Raw genomic sequence first — 26,598 nt, 5'->3', positions numbered from 1 at the left:
ATGATATACGTACCATGCATGATGAAAAAAATCTTGTGAAAATATAATGGAATAATCATATATGAATACTTGACCCAAATTAAACAACACAACATACGAATTGGTGTCAAAGATATGAGACGGATTTGATTAATATTTTCTTTATGGGATAAATTTTGTAAAATCTAAAAGTTGTGGATTAAATTTAAATATTTAGATTTACTACTTTGTTAATTTTAATGGATTTTGGATAATTTTGTAAACTTCCATTATAGATGAAAAAAATACTTAAAAATTAGAAGACGACCAAACAATGATCGCTAAGAAAATTGTGAATATTTGTCCTTTAATTATATCGTATTTTGGACAATTATAAGCTTTATTTCACTATATAATGATCTTTTTATTCAATAAGACGAGTATCAATACATCACCAAGAAAAACGAGAAAAAAAACAAAAAGAACTACTGTTTCTTGAGAAGAAGAGGGCCAACGTTATCTCCATTAGCTTTGTTGTGCTTCACATGACTCCCATCACACAATGGAAACGTCCCCGACCTCCAACACCTAACGTCAAATCATATCCATGACCATGATTTTATATACATGCACGCAAATACTTATTCGTACATTTGTTCGTTTGTCAAAAGACTACTAAGAAAATCTTATGGCTTTAGCAAAACATGGATTATAGTATCAAATAAATTGATGTATCATTACTATGCATGATTTTAATAAAAAAATAATTCCATTAGTATCTAACTATGTTAATTTTTCTTTCCATATTTTTAAAAGAGAATTGTGAAACCTGCAATAGGGAGTTATGTTCTTGGAAAGCTCGGTGACGACGACGGAGTCAACGACCTTCTCTTCGTTCTTTCTGATCTCTGGATTGATTCCTCCTCCGCCGCCTTCTGCTCTCACCACCACCATTCTCTGCTGCTTTTGTCCCATCTCTCCCGCGGTGACTCGTTTGAATGGAAGCTGACCGGCGTAACTTAGCCCCGTGCCGAACGTGGTTGCGATGATAGCCATTGGAACGACTCTCTCTTACTCAGCCTTTATGTGGCAGTGATTTGTTTATGAAGTAAGTAAGAAGATATGTGAAAAGTAAAGGGAAATAGAGCTTGTGGCCATCACGCTCCCTCTACTAAACGACGACGTAAAGCAATGTGTATGAGATGGACGAATCGAAATATATGGTCACAAACTCAAATGAGATTTAATTATAGAAACTAAGAAAATCAGCTGGCAGAATTTAATTCTTAATTACATTTAGAATTTAGAAATTTTTTTGAAACATTGATTCAAAGATGAAAGAAGACGCATACTGTTATCTTTTGTAAATGTTCTCAAATTCGTTTAAGTGAACTATGAGAGAAATAGTTCCATACATAGAAAATTTTGCAAAAGAATTCGTAGCAAATTTTTAAATAGTAATTTAGGTTGGTAGTTTAAAATATATGGATACTTTGGTGAATTATTTGTCCAAGCACACTACAAATTAATATTCGTAAAAAAAAGCCCAAGAATAAAATTTTGTAACGAAATATAGCATTTTATTGGAAATTTGTTAGTTAAAAAAAATAATATGAAAATTTTGGCACACACCAAGCTAGCATGCATGACAAACAAAAAGATACAGGTTCGCAAGTTTCAATAGATTGAACTTCAGTGAGTTATATAATCATGTATTATTATTTAATTTGTTTTTGTCCAAATCATGTATTACTTAACAATGTTAACATATCAGTTATATCATTAGTCTTATTCAAGCAGCCTTAAATTTTTGTAACTATAATTTGTGAATTATAAATAATAAGTTATTTTGATAGATATTGTAGTTTCCTACCAAAAAAAAAAAAGATATTGTAGTTCACAAACCGCCGACAAAAAAAAAAAAAAAAGAGTTCACAAACCAATTCAAGATTTGACCCTTAAAAAAAAAGCCAACTCAAGAATGCAATCATAGATCATTTCATGCATTGGGGTTCGAAAAATGAGTGAGGAACATTCAAATAATATTAATGCAACGTTGATACGACCGGTGTATTATGCATTATGTATTTAAATATATCGACACATTTACTAAATACTCATTTATGTATTTATATAAAACTTTTACCAAAAACACAATCAAAGAAAGATATCTATATTAGTATTTTTCAACACTTTGGTGACGGATGGGTAAAAATGCTTCCGGGTAAATCAGATATACGACCCGTTTTAAAAATTTCTTCACAAAAAATTTGTTGGGTCGGGTTATATTTAACCCAACTCATACACCGGATATTTCATATTTAATAATTTAGATATTTAGAAGATTTGATTAAGATTAATAATTATGATTCTTCTATCATCTTTGTTTTATTTGTTTTTAACTGTTTTGAATCATCATATAATATATAAAGTAAGAAAAAATCAATTTTTTTCATGTATATACTGTTATTCGAAATTTTAAAAACGAATATATATTATCCAATTGACGAAAATGTGTGTTCAACGTTCTACATCGATTAAAATATTTAGACAATGATTCAGAATCATATCATAAACAAAAACATTAATACACTAAATGAGTTTTTTTACCGGACGGGTTTTTGAATCAACAATAATAAAAAGAATAAAATATGATTAATCTGCCGCTTCAATACGGATTAAAATCTTTTTTTTTAATACCACAAATATTAGACATATTAATTCAGTCTCATTTTAAAAAGATTGTATAAAACCAAAATTTGTTCCGTGGTATAATGTCTGTGGTCTTAAAGGATGATATGATTTGTAAACTTTTATATATAATAAATAATTATTAAATTTTAAAATAAAAACAAATCACGGGACGGGTTAAGAAATTACGGAACAGGTTATATTTCGGAAATGATTTATATGGCAGACGAATTTGAATCAATATTTATATACCGTTTTAATACGGGTTAAATCCTCCGTTTATTAATAATTGTCTCGTGGACTCGTGGTATACCGTTAATTAATAACAATTATAAACTATAATATAAATAAATACTCCCTCCGTTTCACAAAGAGTGTCGTTTTAAGGTTTTATTTTTGTTTCACAAAGAGTGTCGTTTTAGGTTTTCAATGCAAAATTTAATGATTTTTTATGTTTTATGACTATTAGTATTCTACAAATTGTTTTACTATTGGGCAGATTGTGTTTAAGTATATAGGTAATGATGTTTTTGTTTAGAAAAAACAAAAAATTTAATGTTTTCTTAATCTGTGTGCAAAACTCTAAAACGACACTCTTTGTGAAACAGAGGGAGTATGTTATAAGGAGATATAATTTACAATATATTTTTATACTAATTTTAAAATGAAATTATTCAGCGGTATACCGCGGGTTAAAATCTAGTATATATAAATGAATTCTTCAAGTATTGGTTAACAACTAATTTCGGTGAAAATTAACTTCCAATGGTCCAATACAACTGTAATAAATGAGTGTTATTTTAATTTGTGTCGTGCAAAATGGACTAGTATTTCACTAATTAACATATTTAACAACTATTAATAACAACCATTCAATACAAAAAAAAACTCTTCATTGATTCAATTTCAAAATTTTGGATCTAAAACCAAAACTCTCATCTTAAAAAAAAAAACACAAAATCAATCTGAATTCTGAAACATTTTTGAATTCGCGACGATTCCCAAATTCCTGGGAAAATATCTGAATCCATGGCGACGAGATTCGCAGTGATTGGATTTACGTTCCTCCTTTTACTTGATACATCTTTATCAGCGAGATCTGATGAAGAAACGCGCGAGCGATTTTACGGCAACGTCGTGAACTCGACGGCGCCGGGAAACGGTGAAGGAAGTATCGCTAAAATGTTCGATCGAGTTCTGGAGAAAGAGTTTTCCGATAACGATTCTCCTGAAGGTTAGGTTTCTTCGCCGATCTTCTTCGATATTCTTGTGATGAAGCTTAATATCTTCTATAATCATGTTTTCTTTTCCTTAGGATCTGATGGAGCTAGCTTTAACAGCAGTGTTGCTGATCAACAAGTAGGTTTTAGTTACTTGTTGTTATTGTTTTTGATGTTCTTGAGCTCTGGATTCAGATTCTCCCTTTTTTGATGTTACCAGGCTGAAATTGAGACTGTTGCTAAAGTAACTCATGAGAAGGGCAAAAGAAATGATACACAAGAAAACAAGTATGCGAAATTTTCTTGTAATTGTTGAAAATAGCTTTATATTTTTGATTAGTGGTTCAATGAGGGTTTATGACGTGTTTATCCTAATGTGTCTAGTGGTACGAGACCGTTTCAACTTCAAGATGTTTTTTCCCTGGAAAATGAAGATTCTGATGATATGACTCTTATTGACAAGAAGGTTTTTGGAAGACTAAGCAAGATTTTTTTACTACTGATCTCATCATTTATTTATAGTTGCAGCTAATGTTATTCTTATGCTACTCTGCAGAATAATGTTTTTGTCATGTCAAACAAGAAATCTAAGTATCCGATCCTTCAAGTAGATTTGAGGTTGGTTTGTCTCAGCTTTCCTGTGTATTGGAGATTTTTGTTGCATGCACTATTTCAGACTTGTGATGGATAGGTTCTTGGCATTTCTTTCAGATTAATATCAGATTTGGTGGTCATTATTGTTTTTGCTGCGATTGGTGGCATCGTCTTCTCTTGTCTTGGACAACCGGTACGCAACCTTACATATTAGCATTGAGATACATCTGATATTGGGTTTGTAGTATCTCGAGCTACACACTGTGGTCAATTATCTATTCTGATGTTATGTTATACTCTCTTTATGTGCTTTAGGTCATTGTTGGATATCTTCTTGCGGGGTCGATCATTGGGCCAGGAGGACTGAAATTCATTAGTGAAATGGTTCAGGTATGATCAAAATTGGAAGACATTTTTGCTTGTTAGTTTAGACTTTAGATTATGGCATGCCAACATTACAAGAAGACATTAGTGGACCACTTTAGTTGCGGGGATGTTGTTACATGTATCTATTTTCTGATGTCTCTTTTCGTGTTTTTACAAGTAAGGTTGATTAGAATCAAATTTCCCTACTGTATAGCAATTAGATCTTCGGTGACTCTACATGGCATGCCAATTAAGGTTGGTTAGAATAGAATTCCTCTAGCAATCAGATGTTTGGATAAACTTTTTGCTTCTTGATTGAGCATGTTAATGTTGGCTTCAACATTGAAATTTGTTCTTGTCGTTTGAGTTCAATCCATCAGTATGGGTATAAATGAAAGGATGACGTGGAGCCCCACATTCATACGGAAAAAGTATTCTGGTATTCATATTTTCTGTATCTTCTTCTGATGCTATGGCAGGTTGAAACCGTAGCACAGTTTGGTGTTGTTTTTCTTCTGTTTGCTTTGGGCTTGGAATTCTCAATGACGAAGGCAGGTATCTACTTACTTTTGACTAACTTGAATACAATTTCCTGTCGACTTTGCAATCTCACTCTGATAATCTGTTGTTCTTGTATTAATGCTACAGCTGAAAGTCGTTGGCCCAGTTGCTGTCCTTGGAGGGCTTCTTCAAATTGTCTTACTCATGTTTTTGTGTGGTGTAACTGCCTTGGTATGGCCAAAGATTTCAGTATTTGTGCATATACTGCAATCTTGAAATTATTTTTAGAATTGATATCCCATGACATGTGCAGTTGTGTGGAGCAAGGTTGTCAGAGGGTATTTTTGTTGGTGCCTTTTTATCTATGTCATCAACTGCAGTGGTACTTTTTCTTGTCTTTTTTTTTCTCAAGTTTAATACAAAAGCTACCCTTTTTCCAGTTTCATCTCAGAGTTTCTGTTTTTAATCCACATGTCAATTTGACCAGGTGGTAAAGTTTTTGGTAGAACGGAACAGTACAAGTTCTCTTCATGGTCAAGTTACGATAGGGATACTTATCTTTCAGGTTTCACTCATATCCTTCTATATTTACAAATTGAATATATCGTTTTACGAAGTTTTTGTTTCCTTTAGCTTAATCTTGAATTTTCAGGACTGTGTTGTTGGTTTACTATTCGCCTTGCTTCCAGTTTTGGGTGGTAACAGTGGTTTACTACAAGGAATTATATCAATGGGAAAGCTGTAAGTTGTTCCCTTGTAAGAAGTTTGTCCAGGAACCTCTTATATATCCTCATTACTGTATCTGACATTTCTTCTTCTAATTTAGGCTACTGATATTGTCCATATACCTCACTGTGGCATCTCTATTAACGTGGTCATTTGTACCCCGATTTCTGAAGCTAATGATTCAATTATCATCTCAAGTAAGTTTTAGACGTCATATCTTCATATACACTACTTGACTATCTTTATTTCTTTCTTAAAGTGGGATACGAATTATTGCCAATGTCTCTCATTATATAATGCAGACAAATGAACTTTACCAGTTAGCTGCTGTGGCATTCTGCTTACTATCTGCATGGGTAAGTCTAATTCTGTCATTTCTTTGCATACCGGTATGTGCTTAGCTTTCTGATCCCTTTTGGTGTATTATAACATCTAAGTAAATTGGTACCTGAGCTTGCATCTTACTAATAGACTACAGAAGAAACAATGATGATTACAATAGACACTTAAGTATTCAAGTATAATTAGCATATTGATGTAATTTCCAATTCTTAACTTAGAGTGTTGGTTCCTTGCAAAACTTTTTCAGTGCAGTGACAAGCTGGGTCTTAGTCTTGAGTTGGGATCATTTGTGGCTGGCGTTATGTTGTCTACGACTGAATTTGCTCAACATACATTAGAGCAGGTACTGATTCTAAACTCTGGTCGTTTTTACAGTGCGAGTACTTCTGTACTTGGTACAAAATGAACATTTTGGAATCTCCCTTACTTTGTGGTGTAGGTGGAACCAATTCGTAATCTGTTTGCCGCTCTTTTTCTATCTAGTATCGGGATGCTCATTAATGTGCACTTTCTATGGAACCACGTGGATATCCTTCTGGCGTCGGTGATTCTAGTGATAGTTATTAAGACAGCAATTGCAGCAGTAGTTGTTAAGGCTTTTAGGTACAACATGAGGATATCTTTCCATGTGAGTTTGGTCTCTCTACTAAAGCTTCTGTGAGTTTCTACGTATTAAATTATTGAAACCAATCACCTAAATTTCTTGTCAAAAATGTTATAAATAGGTCGGGGTACTGCTTGCTCAGATTGGAGAGTTCGCCTTTGTTCTTCTAAGCCGAGCGTCAAACCTACATGTAATCGAGGTAACACCCTTTTGCTCTTGTAGTTGAACACTCTCTTTACCATTTTATTCTTCCTAAACTTTGTGACTGTGGGTTTAATATGAATGACAATGTAGGGAAAAATGTATCTACTCCTTTTGGGCACAACAGCTCTAAGTCTCGTAAGTTACCTAATCATACAAACAAGCCTTTCGCATTCCAAGAGAATATACTTGAAATAATATATAGTTCAAAGCTTATCAGTACCTGAAAATGCTGTTACAGGTAACGACTCCGTTGCTATTCAAGTTAATACCGAGTGCAATGAACCTCGGTGTCCTCCTTCGATGGTTCCCTTCTGAGAACAGTGCTCCGAACGAGGTCATTCTCTTTTCCAGAGCTATTTATATTTAAGAACTGAGATAAGACAGGACATATATAAATGAAAATAGATGTACTGATAAAATGCGATGAGTAATTGTATAGGAAACAACTTGTTGTGAGTCTTGTGACTGAGAGTTTTGTTTGTAGAGTTTGCAGGAGAAAGCATCATTGATAGAAGTACATAACAGAACCAAGTGATCTCTCATTTGTACATTGACTGAAGATTTAAGAAAGAAAAAAACAGATTTTGATCCGATAAACTCAACTAGGAGGCAAAAAAAAAAAAACATTTAAAACTGACCAAATCAGATCCAAGACTTGCTTTTTGTATTTTCTTAACTCTTTATTTTTTGTAATATGGTATATATTTAGTATTCACTACCTTCTTGTGTAGTTCAAGTGACTTATAGCTTGTTTTACTTGGTGTAAAAGTTGTAATGATATTAGCCTTATATGCTGTTGAAGCCATGGCTCTTTGTATTAAAAATGATTTTCAAAAGCTCACTTTATTTTATTTGGTTTGGGGTTTTTTTTTTTTTTTTTTTTTTTGGGAAAGTCTGAAAATGAATCCCTTTTTTCTAGAGGTTTGTTTGGATTTCTTTTGTTCTCCCAATACAATGGTATCGTACTATCGTTGATGACCAAAAAAAGGAAAAAATGAATTCGCTTTCGCCAGCCTAGTAAAGTTTAATTAAGCAATAAAATGTTAAGAGCTTTATAAGTAAGCATCTCTTGTAAAATATTCTCATTATTATTTTTCACAATTTAATTTTTTTAAAATTTTTTTATTTAGAAAAGCTACAGAATTTTTATTGGATTACAAACAAACTCATCAGATTTCATTACAAAAAAAATGACCCTAAAGTTGGAACACGCGCTAGCCACTTCCGTCGCTCCGTTGATTCACTCAAAAGTCAAGATTTGCAAAAAGACGAAAAAGCCCCTTATATTTTGATTTTCCAGTATTTTTACTCCAACATTTCACGGATTCGTCACTGCGAATTCTTCCGATTTCTTCACAATTTCACGTGAGAGAGAGATAATGGAAGTAGGATCTGCAACGAAGAAACTTCAGTGCCAACGTATTGGCTGCAACGCCATGTTCTCCGATGATGATAATCCTCAAGGTTCTTGTCAATTCCATGCTTCCGTACGTCTTCTCTCCCCGCTCTTTAATCGATTCTTCTCTTTCTTTGATCAAGTCTTCGCTAGTTTCTGCTAAACCCTTAGAGATTAGGTTATCGATATTTTCTTTGGGAGCTAGCTTTTGAATTTGATTTTATGATGTGAGGTTACGGATTTCGATTTTGATCTTGAGAAGATGATGATTACGCAAGTGTTTAATTAGGTTTTTGATTAGCTGATTACATGTAGATTTCTTATAGTTGTAAGTAAATAAGCCTTGAACACAGCTTTGATTCTCTAATTTGTCAAATTTTAAACTAAGTTGTTTGCTTGCAACCTCTGAATTCAGTGAGCTTATTAGAACACTTGATGGAATAAAGTAAAAGTATAATTGTGTAAAATTGAATAACGCAAGTATTAGATCTTTTGCCACCGTTTATGGCTATGTGAGGGAGAGTGTACATGCACCAACTTTTGAATTGTTTGCTTGCAACTTTCTTCTCAAGTCTATCATATAGGTGTAAGCTTTGAACACAGCTTTAGTTCTCTAATTGTATTGTTTTCTTGAAACCTTTGAATTTAGTGAACTGAGTGATCTCGTTAGACTGTCCCTGGATAAATAGAACAATTCTGTTATCAGAACAATCTATGGAACAAAACAACAATAGAATGCAAGAAGTATACATCTTTTGCTTGCTGCATATAGGAAGAACACTTTATCTCAATATTCTTCTTTAACATTTGGCCTTCTATACTATTGTTTCTTTTATATTCATCTATTGCTTTGAGCTTTTTATTGTAATTAATGTTCTTTTACTATATCTTTTTCCGGTGTGGCTGGCGTTGGTCTTTTCACTGACTACCGGTTTTTGTTCAAGCAGGGAGTAAGTCAAATTTACTCTTCAAATACTTTTTATGTTTTTGTTTTTTGTTTCACATTCATTTGCTCAGAGAATTAAAGCTATAAATGTTCAAACTTGCAGCCATTTTTTCACGACGGAATGAAAGAGTGGAGCTGCTGCAAGCAAAGAAGTCATGATTTCAGTTTGTTCTTGGAAATTCCAGGGTAATAATATCTCCTCATAGTATAAGCTATGATATATCTTTCATGATGTAGGCTGTGGTTTATTGCAAACACTGATACTTTTTTTCTATTTCTTGCAATGAAGATGTAAAACTGGTAAACACACAACTGAGAAACCAGTCCTGGCCAAACCGGCTCCAAAACATCCTGTTGCGGCTCCTACTTCATCTCCAGATGCCAATGCAGCAACAAAAGGCTCTTGCTCCAGATGCCGGCAAGGCTTCTTCTGCTCAGACCATGGTTGGTATCTTTATTCTCTCGGGTTTAAAATTCTCGTTGCACATTGGCGAATGCAAGAATCTCTATCTAACATTGTATCCTTATCACACAGGCTCCCAACCCAAAGAGCAGACCAGGCAGACCCTAAACACCCCGGTACAAGCAGAAGAAGAGAAGATTGAATCCTTAGCACCTCCAATTAAAAAGGTTGTTATAGACATCAATCAACCGCAAGTCTGCAACAACAAAGGATGTGGAAAAACATTCAAAGAGAGAGACAATCACGAGACTGCTTGTAGCTATCATCCAGGTCCTCCGGTCTTCCACGACAGACTGAAAGGAGTGCGTAACGCCTTTCTTTGCTCAGTCAGCTTTTTTTTTTCCTCTAGCTTTTTGAGTTTGTGTTGAATTATATCAATGTTTTCTTTGTGCAGTGGAAATGCTGTGATGTTCACGTGAATGAGTTCGACGAGTTCATGGAAATACCTCCTTGCACTAAAGGTTGGCATAGCAGCAGCCCCGATCAGGCGGTCTGATATTTTTTTATCCTGAGATTTTGAATACAAAGATTAATTATGTCTTTTCATGTTCTATTTGGTTTATGGAATTCTACTTTAGATTTTTGATAGAACATTTCAATTACAGATATATGTAATGGTTAAATGCTCATCTAATATGTGTTAGAGAAAGTTTTGGATCATGATTGTGGGTTTGATTGTTATTTTAAAAACTGTGAGATCTTTAAATAATTTCACCAATATTAGAAGGACTAATTAGTTAACTTTTCAAACGTAGAGACAAATTGCTAATATGCAAAAATAATTTAATTTGCCAATTTATCTCAAAACTTTTGTATTTGTTCAACACTTTGCCACACAGTTTGTCCCTCTTTTTCAACTTCGTTCCTCTCAACGAACGGCTCGAATCTCTCTTCAACGCCGGAGCAACTCTATCGCCGCGGCGGAGCCGTTTCCGATGAGGCTGATAGTACCTCTCCGTGGCGTAATCCACGGCCGTGGCGGTCTCTTCGTCGGCTCTCTCATTCCTTGTTGTCTCTTCTACTTTCTCCAGCTTTACCTAAAACGACGCCGTCCTCCTCCCTCCGACCCGGCGGAATTACCGAGAACGTCGTCACGGACTAATCTCTTCTCTCGTGGAAACTCGATCGGACGAGTTCGAGTCTCCTCTCGAGCGGTTCCTGTGGCTAAACCTCCCGATTCGCCTTATTACATTGGGTTGGAGAGAGTCAAGACGGATCCGTACGATCGGATTAAGAACACGGATGGGATTATTCAGCTTGGATTAGCTGAGAGTACGGTGAGTTTTTGAAAGTTTCCGATGTTTTATCTCTCTCTTTGTGATTGTTGATATGAGGTTTAATCTGATTTTCATTGGGGATTGCTTTTTGCGAGTTTTGTAGCTGTGCTTTGACTTGCTTCAGAGATGGATGTCTGAGAATTTGATGGATTCAATGATGCAATCTGATGATGGTGAATTTGATATTAGTAGTATCGCAATGTATAAACCTTTTGAAGGATTACTGGAACTTAGAGTGGTAAGTGTAGATAACATTCACTCGTTACTCTTCAGTTTCTTGAACATGAATAGATTTTTGCAGTTATTAATTATAGATTTGACTGCAAAATTGTTTTAGAATTTGTTTGATTGATATCTGTTCTTGTATAGGATCAAAGGAATGTTGATTATATATCAGAAATTTGTGTATTTAAACTTGTGGATTTAGTTTTCACAAAATTGTAGCCAAGGAAATTGAATTTCGTCTATTCTATTTATTTTATCATGTTTCAGGCTTTTGCTGATTTCATGTCACGAATAATGGGAGGTAATGTATCATTTGACCCGTCAAACATGGTTATAACAGCTGGTGGGACTCCTGCTATTGAAGTACTGGCCTTCTGCTTGGCAGATCATGGAAATGCTTTTCTTATTCCGACACCATATTATCCAGGGTAATTTTTAGCATACACTTCTTGACCATTTGTATCTGATGGAAGTTTTTGATTTATACGTCAGTCTTCCCTTTCTATGCGATTGTACTAAGGAAACTTAATTTTGCAGCTTTGACAGGGATATTAAATTCCGGACAGGAGTTGAGCTTATACCAGTACACTGCCGTAGCTCTGACAATTTTACTGTAACGGTTTCTGCACTGGAACAAGCTTTGAATCAGGCTAGAAAACGAGGAAGTAAGGTTTCTGGCATCCTCTTTTCAAACCCGTCAAATCCAGTTGGGAACATACTATCTAGGGAGACACTCCAAGATATTTTGAGATTTGCTCAAGAGAAAAACATCCATGTTATATCTGATGAAATATTTGCGGGTTCTGTTTACGGGGACAAAGAGTTTGTTAGCATGGCTGAGATTGCTGGCTCAGGGGAATTTGATAAGAGTAGGGTTCATATCATCTATGGCTTGTCAAAGGACCTTTCAATTCCCGGTTTTAGAGCTGGAGTCATCTACTCCTTTCATGAAGACGTAGTAAATGCTGCAAAGAAGCTGATGAGATTTTCATCAGTGCCAGTTCCTGTCCAAAGGATACTTATCTCTCTGCTATCTGATGTTAGATTCATTGAGGAATACATGAGAGCACACAGGCAAAGGATCCGGGATAAGCATATTCGGTTTGTGGAAGGTTTGAAACAATTAGGAATTCCATGTGCTGAGAGTGGTGGTGGGTTGTATTGTTGGGTTGACATGAGCAGTTTACTGACATCTTACAGTGAGAAAGGAGAACTCGAGTTATTTGAGAAGCTATTGACTGTTGCTAAGATTAATGCCACTCCAGGAACAGCCTGTTATTGTATTGAACCGGGTTGGTTCAGGTGCTGTTTTACCGCTTTAGCTGATGAAGATATCCCAGTGATTATGGAACGGATCAGACAGCTTAGGGAATCATCTAGATCTTGAGGTCGAACCAGAATTTAGGTTAGTGTGATATTGTTATTTATCGGTAGACATTATTTTGGCAAGTTGTTATAGCTTGAAAGAGAAGAAAGAAATAAACGATGAATTCCTTGTTCTGCAACTGAAAGAGTCTGGCATTGAATCTCGCATCTATTTTTACGGTACTGCATATACAAGTTTCTTGTCTATCAAAAGAGAAACGACTTCCGAAATTTGCTGTTTCGGGATACAAATTGTGAGGATCTTTGTAAGTGTTTTCTTCTAAATGAGCTTCAACCTCGGTTGGTATTTTTTCCACTCAAGGCCTTCTATCATTCTGATTCCCGGCACAAAAAGGCAGCAGTTATCAGCTCCATTCTTTGTAAATTCCTGCTAATTTATCCAGGCAAGTGTCAACATTTCAGAATCTTTTTTCACGATTGAATTTATGTATGAGCCTGATATACTATTACTGTGTATTTGGCTTTGGAATAGACTGAGAGAAAAGATATTTGAGAGTTTTACCTTGTAAGGATTCTGCTTTCTCATTTCAACAGCTCTTCTCATATAACTTCTCCTTCGGCTCATCATTATCAGCTCCCCAAGTGTCTGCGGCGCCCTCACAGGAAATCCAATACTCATGTTGTCAGATTCTGTAGTAAGCTTCACTTCTTCATGCAACGGATGAGTAGAAACCTGAACGTCTTCAGAATCAGCAGATTTGACCTTTTCTAATGGAAGAAGACGTGGAAAGAGCTTTTCCAAGAACGAAGCTCCCACAAGACTGGAAGCTCCCGTCATGTAACTGCTCGTACTGTCATCAGATTCATAAGCTGGCGATGTTGGCATCGATCTTGTCACTCTATTCAGGTTGTCATCAAATTCATCCACCGCAACAGCACCAGATATCGAAACCGAGCGGTTTGTTGCTAATAGAGATGGAACAGAGCTGAAGGAATCACTGCTTGCGTCATCAAATATATCGCTGCTGGTTTCAACCTCACCGTACATGGGAGGAGGTGGCAGCGGCTGATCCAACAGCTCAGGTGGATTGGTATCAACAAAGCATGGGTATGGTTGTCCAGGAGTTTCTTCCCAATCGAACGGAACTGAAGTAACCTGCTTAACGGGAACTGGAACCGGAGGCGGTAATGGAGTCGTCGTAGCGGTTTCCAATGGTGGATGTGGAAGCTGAGGTGGGTCATTTGAGGATGGAGGGAGTGGTTTTCCTGGCGTTTCTTCCCAACGGAAAGGAACCGATGTGACCAGTTTAACCGGGACTGGGACAGGTGGCGGAAGCAGAGGAGGAGAAGGCACAAAAGTGGCTAGTGAAGGTTGCCAATTCTTCTTGGGGAAGCCAGGCCGTTCTTCCCAAATGAAAGGAACAGAAGGAGGCTGTCTCAATTGTTTTCGAGGTGGTTTTGTTTCTTTAGGTTCCATTTCAGACATTTGTTCGTATCTCTTACGTTGTCCTCTATATATTTATAGGCTTTTTATGAGTTTGAATAGTCAATGAGATGTTGTGTTAGTAACTAAAACCACTTGGATTTTAAAGCGTGTGTGTCGTGGGATCAGAGCTAACTATTCTTCTTTCTCATGAAGATTCACCTAAACCATTTGGTGTCGTGTCACCAAACTTGTAGATCCACTTCATGTTGACTTTATTTATTTGTCATCATTTTCTGTTCCACTTAATCTCACAATCTAATCCATTAATCTTATCTTCATAATTTTGTTTCAATTGAATTACTAACTCTTGTCATGTCACCATTTGGAGTTTTTGATATATAGTATGAACATAAATGGCGTCTTAAGTCCAAACCCAATTTTGATTTCTCATTTAGGAACACTAGCCTCTTCTTTTTATTTTTAACTCAATCATAAATCATTCAATATAACATTGTTTCTTTCAGATACAAATTCACCAACCCATTAAGAGAACCAAACAAAAAATCATTGAATACTTTTAGTTGTGGGTCATGAATCAATGCTCACCCTTTCTTTATAGTATACGTTCGACCATATCCATATGAATTTTAGAATTTGTTGCAAGATAACAATTATAATATTGAATCTTGAATAGAAGAAAACAAACTTTGTAGAAAATACAGAAGGAAAACTAAATATGTTTTAGGTTCCAAAAATATATTTATAGGAAGACATCAAGGGACAAGTTCCATCATGAACATCTCTAGATTTATTTAGAGAAGGCTTCTTCATCAATATATTATATGGGCTAGGTGATCAATAAAACTTAAGGAGTAAATTGGTCATATACCCACAATATGATGGAAATTAACATGTAACCATTAAATTTGTTTTATCTTCACAAAAAACATAGATTTTAAAAAAATTTCTGAAATCTCGTTAAATTGGGTTTACTAAATACACCAAAAACAATGCAAGCTTAAACCGAGACATTAGGACATATCTTTAACAATTGATTAATGAAAATAATTATGACTGAAATAATGGTAGGGGCTGCGCGAACGCAAACCCCCTCTGCCACAAATAATGACGTAGGCTCTTCCACTTGGGAAGACCTTACGCTAAGCACCCAAGACTAATGTGCGATGTCGGTCGCTAGCATAAGCCACTCGTCTTCTTGATCACGAGTTGACCCCGTCCAGGTAAGTACTTGTATTGTTCACACAAGTTTTTATTTTATACTCAAGTCTCGAAGCCTTCTTTTTTCTTTCAACCGATGTGGGGGGACTCCCTCTTATATTAAGCTCTCTACTTTTCGCTGCCGTTTTCTTCCAGGTTTGTTGAACAGCGTGTCGTCATTATACTACCCGAACGGCGAGACATTTACTTTAATGTTCTACTGGGCTCGTCTCGTTGGCCCACTGTTAGGATCCAATAAACCTAAATTATTTATCAAGCCATTGTTTTGTTACTAATCTTTTTTTTTTTTGGGTGAACTGTTACTAACCTTATTGAATTAACGAATTGTGTGTTATAACTAAAAAAATACATTACTTAGAGAACAATTTAAGTTGTGGATTAAGTCGTAAGGAAATCTTAGGAACGAAAAATATCATGCAGAGAACAATATGTAGAGTTATGGTCAAATCCACAACAACAAAACAATTATAAAAAATTTAGAATTATAAACATACTAAACAGAAATTTACATCTAAAAGGTAAAATTATTTAAAATTCTAATTATATATCAAATCGACACCTTAACGGCTTACTTAACATAGCATATTCATCTTTATACAATTCTTCTGGAAAGAAAAACAACATAAAATTCCATGTTTCCTAATGATCATTAACCTGATTTGAAAACATCATTTCACTTAATTATTTACAATTTTTAGATGGCTACACAGCTCAATTTCCCTAAAACTAATCCACCAAAATATTATGAAAACACTTTAGCTGACTCTTGATCTCTAGCAGGAGCTGGACCCATCTAACTATTTGAGTAGTACTTTTCTTTGTAAAGTCAAAACGAATTTCAAAGCATTTTAGGTGCACTTGATATATTCGACATCTAATATCATCAATATTCATATGTAGAACTTTTTCTGAAATTTTATATTTCTTTTCTAATCTCGGCTCCTTCCAACTAAAGGAGTAAAGCAAGCAACTTTACCTAGGAGATCCTTTTTTTTTTTTTGCTAGCTACCTAGGAGCTAGGAAGCACGGAAGCTTCGTCGAAGGTCCGCTTCCCGCTTTGGAAGCTTAGTCGGAATCGGAAGCTTTTGGAAGCTTTTGGAAGCTTTTGGAATCTCGCTTCCATAGCGTTTCCAAAAAATTTACTTTGGAAACTCGTTGGAAGCTTACGATTCCATTTTAGAAGCTTACGTTTCCATTTAAAAAATTTGATAATCAAATATTAATAAGAAACATGAAATTATTTTTTTATAGTATTTTTTACAATTAAAAGAAACCAAAACTAATTTAAAATTTAAATTTTTGCATACTAAGTTTTTTATTTTATTTTTAAAAGATCATGCTTAACAAAATAACCACGACATAAATTATTTATTTGGAAAATGTTGGAATGAATAATTGACTTAAATAAACTTTGAGAAACTTGAATTTGATGATGTGTTATCGATAAAATAGAATTTGAAACTATTTTATTGGATGGAATTAAGAAAATGAGAGTGAAGATAGTGATCTAAAATTTTGACTTTGAACTATTTTATTTATATTAATTGTAAAAATAAACTATTTGGTTTTTATTTGTAGTTGAAGTATTTAAAATTTATGTATTAGATTTACGTGGTTAATTATATGTTTTAATATTATATAATGCTTAATGTTTTATTATATATGTATATTAATTTCTATATACGCTTCCAACACGTACCCACTTCCTAAAATTTCTAAAAAAATCGCTTCCACGTTTCCAAACGTTTCGCTTCCACGTACCCGCTTCTGATTCCATGCAACCTAGCCTAGGAGATCCATCATAAGTATAACTCTTAACGATACTAAATACTCCCACTTATGGTTCTAGCATCCTAGGACCTAGAGACAATTTTTGCATACGATTTTTTACTATTGTTTTACAAAACATTCAGTTTTCCCAACTTGAATCGGAAAAAAAGAAAACAAAATCAAGACTTTAACAAAAGGAAAAAAAGACCGAATGGGGTCCAACTTATAGAAAATTACAGGTACAAGCTTGGAAAGTCAAAGCTCCACAAAAAATAAAACATTTTTTTATGGCAAATTGCTTTGGGATCCTTGGCAGTTATCTCAAAATTAGCACAACGAGGGATTCATGGTGATATTATCTGTAAAAGGTGTGAGACGGCAGAGGAAACAATAAATCATGTTTTATTTGAATGTTCTCATTTTAAAAAAATATGAGAATTATCCACAATACCTATGGTTTCAGGTTCTTTTCCTCTAAGCTCGGAATTTTCAAATCTAGATTATCTTTACTGGAGGTTACCACCTCCTCTAGATGGGGGAGAAAGAACCAATTGTTTTGCTTGGATTTTGTGGTTCATTTGGAAAGATAGGAATAAAAAAGTTTTCAAAGGAATTCAATCTGATCCCACAGATATTTTAAATCACGCTTTGAACGAGAAATTAATGTGGGAAGATGCTCAGTTGGAACCGATCGAAACTAGTATTGATACGGAAATTTTGGAAAGCCCTATCCAATCTATAAGATGTCGGATTGATGGCTCTTGGAAATCTTCGGATCCAACTATGGGTATAGGATGGTGGTGTTTTCAAGGAAATGATCAAACGATACTACTTGGTGCAAAGTGCCTCCGGAGATCCCCCTCCCCCTTTACTCGGAGATGGAAGCGTTAATTTGGGCCATGAAGAATGTCTTTTCAAGAAGGATTGATTGTCAGGCGTTTGAAACAGATTGTTCAGAGTTAGTCTCGATGGTACAATCACCTGAAGAATGACCCGCTTTCTCTAATCTGCTAGATGCTTTTGGACTGCTCCGTGACTCTTTCCCCTTATTCTCGCTTTCTCTTATTCCTCGTTTATGTAATGTTAAGGCTGACTGCTTAGCCCGTTATTCTAGACTTTTATTTTCCGAAGTTACTTTTGTAAACACTACTCCTCCTAATTGGGCAACCAATCAAGGAATTTTTTAATAATTAATGTGTGGTTGACAAAAAAAAAAAACAAAAGGAAAAAAAGATCAAGAGAAAAAGGAGAAGAAATAAAATAAAATCAATTAATTAAACATAAACTTATTGGTAATTAGGTTTGTTATGACCATTACAAAGAAACTAAAACGCTGTAAAAAAAAGATAGTTCAAAACATGTGATTTGATTAAGTTGGATGATTTTTGTTTTTCGTCTTCAATTTGCATACGCACACTTTTGAGCAAAAGAGTTTAAATGTAATACAAATCACTACCCTATAATCTTCAGTCAAATAATTTAAAAGTAAAAAAATAAAATCTACTTATAAAAAATTAATTATATATGTTTTTCTAAATTCACAAAATTTTGTAGATTGGTATGAATTTTTAAGAGCATAGTTAGCCAGTTAGGCCTCGGCATATGGGTAATCCGTTCGGGTTCGGATAAAATCCGTTCGGGTTAGGGATAAATAGGTAATGAATTTATGACCCATTCGGGTATTTCTAAACATTCGGTTCCGGTCCCGTTCGGGTATCCTCGGATTCGGTTCGGTTTGGGTAAAAACATTTAGACCCTATAAATACCAAAAAAAATATGGATGCCCGTTCGGTTTGAGTGTTTTTATGTAAAATGTCGGGTTTTGTACGTAAAATATCAGGTATCCGAAAAAAACCTTAAAAATTTGTTAAATTTTAATAAATTTAGTTATATTTGAATACGTTTTGCTAAATTTTGACAAAAATAACATTGGTAACCCGTTCGGGTTCGGATAAAATCCATTTTGGATAGTTTGGTTGTTTTGGGTATTTAATTCTAAAGTTAATTCACATATTTAGATTTATAATTCTAATTCTAGACAATCAAATTATATTAAAATTATATATAATTAATATCTTGGATATTTAATTATATGTTCGGATATTTGGGTACTATGTTTGGGTAATGGGTAATACCCGGAGAGACCCGATATCCACGGGTTTACAAAAACTGTACCCAATAAAATAATTTCCTCTTACTCGTACCCGTCCCGAACCGGTTTTTTCGGTCCGGGTTTCGGGTCCGGTTTTTTTTTTCCCAAGCCTAAGCATAGTTGTTGGTACACATTTGTAAATAATTTGTAAATAATTTAACCACCGGTTTGAGCTACAAAACTTTCATGATAAGAGCTGGTTTAACTCAAATACCATTTCCTATGAATAATAATAATAATTTGATTTAGTTGTTGAAGAATGAATATAAAACAATTATTTGTTATGAAGATTTTCATTCTTCAACAATTAAATCTAAACAGAAAGAAAACAATCACTCAAATTCATTGCAATATCTACATTGTTGTTACACATTACATCATCTTTCTTATATAAACCCACCCAAATCACTTTCATAATTCGTATTATCAAACTAAACCAAAACATACAAAAAATCAAAATTAACCCATCAAACAAAAGAAGAAGAAGAAGACAAAACTGTACAATAAAAAATTAGCTGTAATTAGTAGGAGGAGACTGTAGATTAAAGAGAGCTTTCGCAGTCATCTCTCTTTCGAATCTCCAGATGTAATTCAACCCAACAAGAAGCTCTGTTATGGCTGCTTCTGTCTTAACTTTATCTGCAAACACAAGTGTTTGAACTAACATCACTCTGTTCTGACTATTCGCTGCCGTCGCCATGTGTTGCTGCTCGAAGCTTCTCTCACTCTGCCACCTAATCATATTTTGAGCCAATGGTAACAACCACCGTAAGATCCGACCTAACGCCGCCTTCCACTCCGTCGCTAAGCCACCGTCTGTCGCCGAAAAACCAACTCCTTTTAGCCTTGACCTGAGAGACGATCTCACACTCGCCGGTAACATTGAATACAGATCGTCTCTCGCGTCAAGACCTACAAGCTGAGGTTGCTTTATCATTTTCTCCATTACTACTATCAGATTCGCGTAGTGAAGCGCTACACCAGCTCCGCCGAGAGTTGTCTCCGGAGGTTTCAAAAGTCTTGAGCTTTCTTCAAGAAACGCAGATGACGACGCCGTTTTGTCTCTCTCCTCGTCGTTTGGGCTAGGGTGAACAAGATTCATAGAGGAAGAAGAGGAAGAGAGAGAGCGAGGGAGAGAAGACACGACGGTGTGGCCCATGTAGCCAGTGGCTGCGGCGGAGGAGAAGACGGATTTGAGTCTAGCGAGTGCTGTGAATACCGATCTGGCGAGAATCAACACGACAGTGTCGAAGCTTTTGTTCCATAGAGATCTGTCTTTTAGATACTTGACATGTTGTTTCTGTCTCTCAATCTTGTTTTGTAGATCTATCACTTTCATTACATCTTTCTTGTTCTCGAAGTCGTCTTCTTCTTCGAATTCGATCCCAATCTGTGAACTTTGTTTTCTCAAAGAGTTCTCTAACATCGTCATTTCTTCCATCTCTCTATACAAAGCTGTCGTCACACTCACATATCTGTTTCCATCAACAAAAACAAAATCAATCTCTTTGTGGTATACTCTGTTTTCTTGCTCTGTTTTTTTGCTCTGTTTTTATATGTTTAAGTGTAAAGAAATTTGGTTTACCTTTCGATTTTCTTGTTCTTAGCTTCTGCGTCTTTGCAGTTCATGACCCATCCATGAGGGTCACGACCCATGTCGGCAAATTCATGGAATAAGCGGTGGAAAGAACGGAGGCTGGCCGTGGTGCAGCGGTGGCTCAGTCTTGAAACCGAGTTAGCTGCGTGGGCGAGGCTATCGGCGAGCTCAGCACATACAAGGCTGAGGTGGAAAGTTTCGTCGCCGTTAACGATTTTGGTTAGACCTTCTAAGGAAAGAGAGTGGTCTCGGAGAGTGAGGAGATTGGAGTCGGTAAGAGAGTGAGTGAGATGGAGAAGTTTGGTCATGACACGTGCCACTTCGAACGATAAAACTCCGACGGAGGAAGTGGTGGTTGTGATCGGAGGAGGTGATCGGAGAGGTCGACGAGAAGTTGGTTTGGAGGAAATAGCGTTTTTAAGTTTTATTAGGAAAGTTTCAAGAGCCATTTGGTGGGTTTGGAGCAAAGGCAAAGGAATGATTTGATTTGAAGAAGGAAATGGAGATAGTGAGATAATGGGAGATATAATCTATAGTTTCTTCGAGGAGAATAAAAAGTTTTGAAAGTGTGAATGGCTCGTGGGGTGTTCAATTCATCATTACACTTTAGATTTTTAAAATTTTGGTATCAGAATATATTATTTATTGAAATAATGCGTTTGGTTATTCGTTTACATTATTTAAATGATTTGGAATGAATGTAAGATGTGTTTGTCAACTAGAGTCCTCTTCAGCAATTCTTATTTCTATTCTATTATTCTTTCATTATCCATAAAATGTAACACATACATTTTCTTGACTGTGATTTGTGACCAATATTTTTTATATACCAGATTTGTTTCTTTTTACAGAGATTTGTAATCTTTTTGGGTCAAATTTTATCTAAACGATTAAAGATAAGAACATTGTAAAAGGTAAATCAAATTTGTTTGTGTCGTTTTTGTGTAAATGTATGTAAAAAGTTAAGAGCTGGTGGTTTCCTTTTGTTTTATTTCTGATCAATTCAGATTTTATGTTCAAACCTTTACTATTTTCATCAAAGTTCTTGCTGTTTAATTATTATATATATTTACTTCATATTTTAAATTCAAAAGATTGAGTTATTTTTTTTTTATAGATAGTATTTATAGATCGTCAAAGTACCTGACTAATTTAAGAGTGAGCAACTGAGTATGTTATTTGATAAAAAGTTTTCTATAAACTCTCCAAAAATCAATAGACTAAAAACCATGATCAAGTACTTTGAAATAAACTATTTGACGTAACTATATGATCATATATATTGTAGAAGATGTTTGACAATTACACCAATAATCTTTCAAAACTATGAACTAAGTTTTAGTTTGGAGTTCGAAAATGAGCTAGGTAAGAGTAAGCACATGAGGAGCAAATAAAGGCGTAACAAAGGCATTACGATAATCATAATGAAGATTCTATATAGTTTAATATATTAACGACAATAATAATTAAAATAAGATGGAGGATGCATGCGAATGCCAACCAATGGTAAGGCAACCATTTGTGAGGAAGAGAAGTATTGTCGTTAAATGAAGAGGCAAAATCCCATGCCTCAATGCCTTTCTCTCTCATGTTTTTAATATCTCTCTTTATAAAATTCAAAAACAATTCTTAGAAAAAAAAACAAAAATCTTCTTACTATTTTTTTTTCTATATATATACATAGATTTTTTTTTATATTTTTTTTCTAACACATGGGTTTGGAGATTTATGTTTTTCTGGATGACACAGAAAGTGAATTTTTTTTGTTTTGACGAAACTTAAATTGATCATTTCGGCAAGGTTATAGCTATAAAGCCTATAATAGACTAGAAATTCTAAATATGCATTTTTGGAACTTGTCAAAGGGAGTTTTTTCTTTTCTTTTGTTTGTTTAATCATAATAGACCAATAAACTATTTTTTTTACGTTTTCCTTATAGTTTAATTTTTGGTGGAGCGAAATTTCCCTTTTCCGAGGAAAATATAGCTAGGGATCTTGTTAAAATACTTCAGTTCATTAACCAACAAAAAAAAAAAATCTTATTACCGTATAACAAACAAATTTGTGATAAACTTTGGTGTAATTTGAGGTTTAATAAACCTTCTAAAAGTGTAATTCTAAACTTCCATTCAATCTTTTGGCTCACACAAGCTCAAAGATAGTCTTCGGGTTTGGTTCGATTTAAGAAGCTAATCCGCAGGTGTTTCTTCTTCTTTTATTATAAAATCCATTTAAACGTTCAAAAATATTCTATTCAAAGATACATATAATGTAACATGGTTTTTTTAGTTGAATAAGTTTAAATATTCATTCAAAACAAAAAAAAGTTTAATAAATATTTGACTATTATAGTAAAGATTCAGCTAGATCTATTCCTTCTACTATAGAATTTCAAGTTTTTGAATTTTATTCTGATTACTTTCTATATTAAATCTCCTACTTCGATTAATATCTAATTAACTTTGTCCAGATCTTCTAAAATCTCTAACTGCGATTTGTTTTCTAAGTGACATATCAACATGTGTTCTTTTTTGTTCAACTTCACATTTTTTTTCTTTCTAATGCTGATTTTTGCTTCGACAAAGAAATTGAGAATCTATATGTAATATATGTTAAAGATGATTAGTCTTAATTACGAGAGTATTATAAGTCGTACAAAAAAATATTTAAGAAAGTTTATTTACTAGATGCAAAAAAAAAAGGCTTCCGTTACATTTCTCATGCATGCTGTGATTTTATCTAAATTTTCGTAACATGCATTTTCGGACAAACTATATATATATATATGCATGCATGTTCATATTTTAATAATTGGTCTCAATCAACAATTATGTCTCTTTCATTTCATCAATCTATTATATATACCTTTGAAACCACGATGCATGCATCATATCTAGCTAAATTAAGAACCACTAAAAAAAATTTCCATCAGATTTTAGTCAGTTCATTATCTTATACTACAAGTGATGGACGGATCCGATATTCCGATCCATTGATAAATATATCACTAATATTTTGTCGGTAATGTTACTTATCAATTTATTAGTTACCGTCGAAATGTGTGTTAGAAATTAACAATATCAATGAATCTTAGTCAGTAAATAATATACCCGTCGAAAACCCAAAATCAATCGTCGACTTTAGGTAAGATCGTTAATCTTTTAGGGTTTTGGGAGATCTGTAGTAGAGCGATGGCTCGTCGGTGAGGGATCAGAGTCGAAAACGGAATACTTCCGATGATGAACCTGATCCGTTGATGTTGTTGCAAAGCCGTGGATCTTGTATTCTCCAGTATTCACGCTCGAGTTCTTTGCCACCGACGATCACTAGAATACGAGCTTTTTTCCGGTGACGGCTAGGGTTCAAGTTTCTCATTTTTGTACTTGCTTTCGTTTTTTTGTAAAACCCAGACCTTTTAGGGTTTTGGCCCAATTATTAATATATATATTTTTTAAAAAAAAGATCGTTAATCTTTATCAATAAATTACCGACACATATATGTAACCAATGGGTGACAAGTGATCTTCAAACAATAGAAAAAAAGAGAAGTAATTTATAAGTTTTTAATATTTATTAAAGTAAATTTTAAATGTAACTGAAAAAATGAAATTTATTATTTTACAAAATAGAATGAAAAAAGAATCATACTCACGCATCAGTAGTCATAGTTCATGCTTTTATATGTACTTTTATTTATACTATTTTGCAAAGAAAATGAACGAAATCTAAAGCAAAATAAAAACTATCTAATTAACCTAGTTGAACTACTTACTAAATAACTCATGATCTTATATGCTACTACTAATAAACATTAATTTTTCGGGACGTTTTTATAATATTTACATGAACTAATTATTTTTAACAAAAATATAATAAAATTGTATTTAATCCAGCTGATGCACCGGGATTTGTAGTGATTGGAGAAAGAGACATCCCGTCAAATTAGCATGGAAACCCCCGTACACACATTACACATTAATATGTGTGTATTTGTATACATGCATGTCTTTAGATATCCCACTTGCTTAAATTAAAAATCTTTACAAATGTTCAAAAATGGTTAATTGAATACTTTCATACTTTTGAATTTGTGGAGTTGAATGAGAAGGAAGCTTCGTGAGAGAGATTGGGTTATGAGATTTGAGGACGCATCCCTAAATGGTGGCATTTTTGTTTGCTTTGACCCGATTTACGATTAGTGAAGCCTTAATCTTCTTTTATCATCTCAAGTAATTGTGTCTGCCATTATATAAGTGAATTTACAAGAGAAAAAAAAGAACAATTGATGTCTTAAAAACGTGTTTCATCCAAATCAGTCTTCAGACGCCGCAAATTTTATATACGATATATTAAATGGACCAAATAAACATAGATTTTACAAATGAGTCTACTCTACTCATCGATTTCGCAAAGTATTAACAGTCTTTTCTAATATTTGTGGTGTAGGATATATCGCTCTAGATCTCGATACGTAGCACATTCACTTTTAGTCTTTACAAGCATAAAATGTGAATAAATTTAGCAATGTTAGTAACATTTGACAATTGTTTAACTAATGCAATTAACAATAGAAAACTAGTCAACTATAAATTTGTTCAATCGTATGTCGTAATGCATTACTAAAAGTTATATATGTATATTATTCATAGAATAGAATGGAAAAAAATAAAAACTATAAGACATGACTATAAAGATGTTCTAGATCTATATGGGCTTCTCATAGATTTGCTTTGGTATATATTGGGAAGGCTGGAAAAATCAGACACAATTTTGCGAGATAAGCCCCGTGATATATGGAACATTGAATGGAACTGAGACATGTATCATAACAATCTTTCTGTGTGGTAATCTCAACAATTCTTCAAAAAGCTATATAATCGTGAGATTTTGAGATGATTGTCATGACACATAAGTCAGGTAAACAAAAATTAGTGGAAGAATTTTAGGATGTAGAGTCAAACGGAAGCGGACCCTAAGAAAATTTAGCACTACTACTTTAGATTCACCAATAATTACTAGGTTAATGCAATCGACTTTGTTAGTCAACCATTTTAACTTATATCCAACCATATAATCTTTCTAATTGAGGGTTGTTTATCCATTTGGGTTTCATCTAACTAATATGCTATATTATTATTTTTTAAATATTTACGCATCAACCCAACAAAAAATTATTTTTTGTTGATGTCATTATGTTTCTTGTAGATCAATAAAAGGAAATATATGAGAAAATAAGAAGTGAAATAACGTTAAAAACGAAAAGAAAAGAAGTAGGAAATTAAATAGATTCATTCCAATCATAAAGTGTTGTTATAAAAAGAGAAAGGAGGCAAAAGGAGATATCGCTGACCTGCAGCAGTAGAGACGCAGTCACGCTGCTAAGCATATCACCAACATTCTCCTTCATCTTTCTGTGTGGAGTATTTTCGAAACGTGCCAAGTTTACAAATTCCCACGGGCGAATTGGGTTTTCATAATCGATCCATAATTTCTCAAATCAAATATCAATAACGGAATAGATTCTAAAAGAGAGAAGATAGCAAAAAGAAGAGAAAAAAGTTGCAAGTAAAATGAT

At 34.2% G+C, this 26,598-nt stretch overlaps 6 protein-coding genes across 8 annotated transcripts; 3 read left to right on the top strand and 3 right to left on the bottom strand.

Annotated features, from left to right (window-relative positions):
* Positions 1–354: 354 nt before the first annotated feature.
* LOC9301949 (CDGSH iron-sulfur domain-containing protein NEET) lies at positions 355–1,268 on the bottom strand. Its single transcript, XM_002864077.2, has 2 exons — positions 788–1,268; positions 355–546 (listed from the first exon to the last, which is right to left on the bottom strand). Exons 1-2 carry the CDS (start codon positions 1,012–1,014, stop codon positions 444–446), a joined length of 330 nt encoding a protein of 109 aa, XP_002864123.1. The 5' UTR covers positions 1,015–1,268; the 3' UTR covers positions 355–443.
* Positions 1,269–3,473: 2,205 nt separating this feature from the next.
* On the top strand, positions 3,474–8,057 carry LOC9301948 (K(+) efflux antiporter 5). Of its 2 annotated transcripts, none has more exons than XM_021015486.1 (20): positions 3,474–3,883; positions 3,965–4,008; positions 4,090–4,157; positions 4,254–4,335; positions 4,426–4,487; positions 4,581–4,656; positions 4,779–4,853; positions 5,309–5,380; positions 5,478–5,561; positions 5,644–5,712; positions 5,818–5,895; positions 5,983–6,071; positions 6,157–6,253; positions 6,359–6,412; positions 6,646–6,741; positions 6,838–7,026; positions 7,124–7,201; positions 7,297–7,341; positions 7,445–7,540; positions 7,691–8,057. In XM_021015486.1, exons 1-20 carry the CDS (start codon positions 3,679–3,681, stop codon positions 7,739–7,741), a joined length of 1,710 nt encoding a protein of 569 aa, XP_020871145.1. In that variant the 5' UTR covers positions 3,474–3,678; the 3' UTR covers positions 7,742–8,057. The 2 variants fall into 2 exon arrangements, with proteins under 2 accessions (XP_020871145.1, XP_020871146.1); XM_021015487.1 differs by having other exon boundaries at positions 3,482–3,883; positions 7,700–8,057.
* Positions 8,058–8,453: 396 nt separating this feature from the next.
* On the top strand, positions 8,454–10,720 carry LOC9301947 (cysteine and histidine-rich domain-containing protein RAR1). The gene is made up of 6 exons (XM_021029068.1): positions 8,454–8,693; positions 9,550–9,552; positions 9,652–9,734; positions 9,838–9,992; positions 10,084–10,313; positions 10,406–10,720. Exons 1-6 carry the CDS (start codon positions 8,586–8,588, stop codon positions 10,505–10,507), a joined length of 681 nt encoding a protein of 226 aa, XP_020884727.1. The 5' UTR covers positions 8,454–8,585; the 3' UTR covers positions 10,508–10,720.
* A 106-nt stretch (positions 10,721–10,826) lies between these two features.
* On the top strand, positions 10,827–14,471 carry LOC9300199 (probable aminotransferase ACS12). 2 transcript variants are annotated; one of them, XM_021029058.1, is made up of 5 exons: positions 10,827–11,288; positions 11,392–11,526; positions 11,781–11,814; positions 11,899–11,941; positions 12,051–14,389. In XM_021029058.1, the coding sequence occupies exons 1-5, from the start codon at positions 10,947–10,949 to the stop codon at positions 12,898–12,900; spliced, it is 1,404 nt and encodes a 467-aa protein (XP_020884717.1). In that variant the 5' UTR covers positions 10,827–10,946; the 3' UTR covers positions 12,901–14,389. The 2 variants fall into 2 exon arrangements, with proteins under 2 accessions (XP_020884717.1, XP_002865872.1); XM_002865826.2 differs by having other exon boundaries at positions 11,781–11,941; positions 12,051–14,471.
* On the bottom strand, positions 13,011–14,597 carry LOC9300198 (proline-rich receptor-like protein kinase PERK10). The gene is made up of 2 exons (XM_002864076.2): positions 13,402–14,597; positions 13,011–13,266 (listed from the first exon to the last, which is right to left on the bottom strand). Exons 1-2 carry the CDS (start codon positions 14,323–14,325, stop codon positions 13,159–13,161), a joined length of 1,032 nt encoding a protein of 343 aa, XP_002864122.1. The 5' UTR covers positions 14,326–14,597; the 3' UTR covers positions 13,011–13,158.
* A 5,136-nt stretch (positions 14,598–19,733) lies between these two features.
* Positions 19,734–21,858, bottom strand: LOC9300197. Its single transcript, XM_002864075.2, has 2 exons — positions 21,012–21,858; positions 19,734–20,901 (listed from the first exon to the last, which is right to left on the bottom strand). The coding sequence occupies exons 1-2, from the start codon at positions 21,470–21,472 to the stop codon at positions 19,938–19,940; spliced, it is 1,425 nt and encodes a 474-aa protein (XP_002864121.1). The 5' UTR covers positions 21,473–21,858; the 3' UTR covers positions 19,734–19,937.
* Between the last annotated feature and the right edge of the window lie 4,740 nt (positions 21,859–26,598).

The sequence above is a fragment of the Arabidopsis lyrata genome, assembly GCF_000004255.2.
Source record: "Arabidopsis lyrata subsp. lyrata unplaced genomic scaffold ARALYscaffold_8, whole genome shotgun sequence".
NCBI lineage: Eukaryota > Viridiplantae > Streptophyta > Magnoliopsida > Brassicales > Brassicaceae > Arabidopsis > Arabidopsis lyrata.
Note: the sequence above shows the minus strand (reverse complement) of the source record. Positions and strands in the feature narration are given on the sequence as shown.

Coding starts and splice junctions, on each gene's coding strand:
- LOC9301948 (XM_021015486.1), top strand. CDS start 3,679: ATGGCGACGAGATTCGCAGTGATTGGATTTACGTTCCTCCTTTTACTT. Junction 4,657..4,778: donor TCTCTTGTCTTGGACAACCG/GTACGCAACCTT, acceptor TATGTGCTTTAG/GTCATTGTTGGATATCTTCT. Junction 6,254..6,358: donor TGATTCAATTATCATCTCAA/GTAAGTTTTAGA, acceptor TATATAATGCAG/ACAAATGAACTTTACCAGTT.
- LOC9301947 (XM_021029068.1), top strand. CDS start 8,586: ATGGAAGTAGGATCTGCAACGAAGAAACTTCAGTGCCAACGTATTGGC. Junction 9,993..10,083: donor CTTCTTCTGCTCAGACCATG/GTTGGTATCTTT, acceptor CTTATCACACAG/GCTCCCAACCCAAAGAGCAG. Junction 10,314..10,405: donor TCCACGACAGACTGAAAGGA/GTGCGTAACGCC, acceptor TTCTTTGTGCAG/TGGAAATGCTGTGATGTTCA.
- LOC9300198 (XM_002864076.2), bottom strand. CDS start 14,325: ATGTCTGAAATGGAACCTAAAGAAACAAAACCACCTCGAAAACAATTG. Junction 13,267..13,401: donor GAAAGCAGAATCCTTACAAG/GTAAAACTCTCA, acceptor ATAAATTAGCAG/GAATTTACAAAGAATGGAGC.
- LOC9300197 (XM_002864075.2), bottom strand. CDS start 21,472: ATGGCTCTTGAAACTTTCCTAATAAAACTTAAAAACGCTATTTCCTCC. Junction 20,902..21,011: donor AAGAACAAGAAAATCGAAAG/GTAAACCAAATT, acceptor TGATGGAAACAG/ATATGTGAGTGTGACGACAG.
- LOC9300199 (XM_002865826.2), top strand. CDS start 10,947: ATGAGGCTGATAGTACCTCTCCGTGGCGTAATCCACGGCCGTGGCGGT. Junction 11,289..11,391: donor TTGGATTAGCTGAGAGTACG/GTGAGTTTTTGA, acceptor CGAGTTTTGTAG/CTGTGCTTTGACTTGCTTCA. Junction 11,527..11,780: donor GATTACTGGAACTTAGAGTG/GTAAGTGTAGAT, acceptor ATCATGTTTCAG/GCTTTTGCTGATTTCATGTC.
- LOC9301949 (XM_002864077.2), bottom strand. CDS start 1,014: ATGGCTATCATCGCAACCACGTTCGGCACGGGGCTAAGTTACGCCGGT. Junction 547..787: donor AACATAACTCCCTATTGCAG/GTTTCACAATTC, acceptor ATTTGACGTTAG/GTGTTGGAGGTCGGGGACGT.